This window comes from Humulus lupulus, chromosome 5 (assembly GCF_963169125.1).
Source record: "Humulus lupulus chromosome 5, drHumLupu1.1, whole genome shotgun sequence".
Lineage (NCBI taxonomy): Eukaryota > Viridiplantae > Streptophyta > Magnoliopsida > Rosales > Cannabaceae > Humulus > Humulus lupulus.
In genome coordinates this window covers 177,096,282-177,099,989 of record NC_084797.1, presented here as the reverse complement: position 1 = coordinate 177,099,989, position 3,708 = coordinate 177,096,282, and the positions used below count along the sequence as shown (strand labels likewise).

Genomic DNA, 3,708 nt, shown 5'->3' with positions numbered 1-3,708 from the left:
CAACACAAATGTTAGTGATAAGTAAAGAGAAAGAACTCCCCCTGAAAACATGCATTAACTTATAACAAACATGTAAAGAAACTAGACTTAACTCCCCCGCAAAATAAGAAAGTCCAGAGTTAAACAAAACAACAACAAGCAGGTTTTTGGAAAGTATATACTCTCCCCCTTTGTGTCTTTCAAAGAAGCCAAAGAACTATAAACCATAAAACAAAAGAGAGTATCAATGTTTAATTGACAAAAACTAAAATAAAATTAAACGACTAGATCTTTGGACAGAGATTGAATAGCCTCCAACACAGAACGTTGCAGTCCTTCAATTGACATCACTCGAGTAGCCAAAGAATCAACAGAGGCTCGAACAACAGCTATTTCTGTTGCAACAAGTCCTGAATCTGTGGCAACAGAGGAGGAGGCATGAGGAATATCATCCGAGGCAATCTTCAGAGATTGGGGCTTGACTTTCTTGGTTGATGGAGCAGCAGTGGCTTCAGTAGGAGGAGCAGAGGCCTTGTAGGAAGCAGCAGTAGTGGGTGCCACCAAGTCTTCTTGATCACGTTGGAGATCTTTTTTCTGCATACTCAACACTTTATAAATAACTTGAGGAAAAGGAAGATTCAAGTTTTTCCTATTACCTTTGCGAAACCCAATGATTTGATCATGAATAACCAAAGCCAAATTTATACCAAGATCGGTCCCCACCTTGTACAAAAATGATGCCATATCAAAAGAGATAGTGGCGGTGTGAGAAGTGGGCTTCCAATTTGTTGTGGCAAACTTATGGAGGACAGCATAAGTGTAGGTGAGATTGGAAACCGAGATGACTGTATTAGATGGCCATACCATTTTTTTCCCTACCAATTCAGTGATAACCATGTCCTTGTCAAGAGAGGCAACATCATCATCATCCTCGACATCAAGGGGAAGATGCAAAGCAAGGGCAATGTCTTGAGGAGAAAAAGAGAACCAATTGCCCCTAACAAACACTTTATTATACAGAGAAGATTTAGGTTCAATAATTTCATTAGTAAGATTGACATAGAATTCCTTGACTATTCTATCCACAAAACCAGTAAATTTAACCAAAGAGCCTGTCCATTTTCGATCTTGAAGCATTGTTAACACACGATAAGGCCGATGATCACTCAGGACATAATTTCTCTCAATGATAAATTTCCTTTGAGCATAGAGAACCATATCACGAGCATTATCATTATAACAAAAAATTGAAGAATAAGGTTTGAAATTTACACCTAAACGTTTTGGAGAAGGTGTAGGATCAGAAATAGGTCTCTTTCCTTTAGCCTTGGATGACAAAGGAGTTGCAATTGGTTCTGAGTCAGACGCAGCTTCTTGTTCAGAAAGGAAACTGTCTTCTTTTTCTGGCTCATCAGACTCAACCTCTAATTCTGCATTGTCAGGAACCGTTTCATCAGATAAGGTGGTATCACGCGTTGCTTCAGATTCGGACTTTTCTTCCTCAGGGTCAGATTCGGAGGATGACAGAGAAGGAGGATGATCCTTCAATCTTTTCTTGGTAGCAGTCAAGGGGAAAGAAGACATGTCCAACCCCAATTTCCTTTTGGGAGTCACAGAATTTTTCTTGGACTGGCTCGGCTTCAAGGTCAATTTGAGCAACCCAGCAGCAGCAGCTTTGGAAGAAGATGAAACAGATTTTGATTTTTCCCTAGCCGCCAGAGATGAATCAATCGAAAGAGGAGATAGGTCCTTGGCTCGAGAGGGCACCACCACTTCAAATGGTGGTGCAACATCGACAATGTCAGCAGAGATATCTGGAAACACCATGGGGTGTTCATTAGAGAGGGAGAACACCTTCTTGCGTGCCTTGGATTTGCAAGTCTTCCCAACAAATGTGGCAGGTGCTGGAACAGAAAGAGGTGTCATTGACACAGATGGAGGAGGCGAAGGAGATGGCACCTTTCGGGATTGAGAAGCAGGGATCTTCTTGGAGGAAGCACCACGAGTTCTCACCATTTTTTCTTCTCTGAAAAAAAGAAAGCACTTACAAAAAAAAATGAGAGAAAAAAAATTAGAAGAAGAAGAAATGACTTAGAGAGATCGTGGGTGAGAAGAAATAGGGTAATGACAAGCTTTTTAAAGACAACACTTACCCAATTTGGATACCCACGGCAAAAAGAGGTTTCCTTTTTTTTATTATTAAAAAAAATTGTTTTAATTAAACAAGAAAGGAAACAATCTTGAAGACACACGATCTACATAAAACCTTACCCTTTCTTTTGTATTATTTTATAAGAGGAAATAGATATAAAATGACAATCCAAAAAAGGTAACCGAAAAATACACCACACGATCTTCTAATTGACCTTTTCCTTTTTTTTTTTAACAATTCTAAACAAGGTACAAGACAATAAAGATACAAATCATGGTATTCCAAATTAAGAAAAAGGACAAAATAAATTCCTTGGAGACCAAGAATATATTAAATCACACAAATTAAATGCATAATTTCACATAATTACCACAATGATTCGGTCCACCATGAATTTCCTTGTCAAAATTTTTTATTATTATTATTATTTTTAATTTTCATTTTATATATGCACAAAAATAAAAACTCAGCCTAAAAAATTATGCTTTGAACAATGTGAGTCATCCTGATAAGAATAAAATCAAGCAAATGAGAATAAGTGTTAGTGTATACCATGGATAAGAACACTTGTGAAAATAAAAAATTAGAAAGAATATTCGAGAGAAATAGACCACAATTCAGTCACAAGCACATATTCTTAAGTGAATCAATCAACATGTATGAGTCTTCCACACATTTTTTTTATTTTTTATAAACTGTGTACAATTTTTATTGCATTGTTTCAAGCATAAGTGTGTGACAGTGTATGCAAGGGACATTGCCCAATGACAAATAAGTCTTTTTTGATATTAATAATAATTGTAACCCATGAAGACGCTGTCACACTACACTAGTGGTAGCCCTTTTCTATGGTAGCGTATCCTCTTCATAACTCTGAATTACAAAGTTCCAACTTACTCAAAAGATGGCTTTCACACACTGATGTATGTAGCTCTATTCTTTCACAGGAGCTTGAAACAATGCTACACAAAAGGAAGCTCAAACATTATACATTGATTAATTTACTCGAATATGCCTAGGAGGAATTGATTAAATTTCTCTCAAGAATATGCAACCAAAGGTTCATAAACACAAGTCAGATTATCCAGCTTGACACAAAACAAAATTTTCAAATTGATTGACAATTTTCTTAACTTTGAATAACACACAATTGATCAAGCGGATAACATCATAACAAGACAATTTAAAGAGAACAAACCCCCAATGATTTTCGGAGGAAATCAAAGCGAACCGAATCAAGAGCTTTAGTGAAAATATCAGCAATTTGTTTATGTGTTTCAATATATTCCAAGACAAGAACTTTATTTTCAACTAATTCTCTTATGAAATGATGACGAATATCAATATGTTTAGTATGTTGCACAAGATTTTTTGAAATATTAATTGCACTTGTACAATCACAAAAAATAGTTAAGGTGTCAAGATCAAACCCATAATCCATCATCATTTGCTTCATCAACAAAAGTTGAGCACAACAACTTCCTGCTGCAATGTATTCGGCCTCAGCTGTTGAGAGAGAAATAGAATTATGTTTCTTGCTATGCCAAGAGACTAGATTATTTCCCAAGAAGAAACAT

The 3,708-nt window shown here is 36.3% G+C and overlaps 1 protein-coding gene across 1 annotated transcript; it reads right to left on the bottom strand.

The window, feature by feature from the left end:
• Window positions 1–255: 255 nt before the first annotated feature.
• On the bottom strand, window positions 256–1,995 carry LOC133779729 (uncharacterized). The gene has a single exon (XM_062219649.1). It carries the CDS (start codon window positions 1,993–1,995, stop codon window positions 256–258), a length of 1,740 nt encoding a protein of 579 aa, XP_062075633.1.
• Window positions 1,996–3,708: the final 1,713 nt, after the last annotated feature.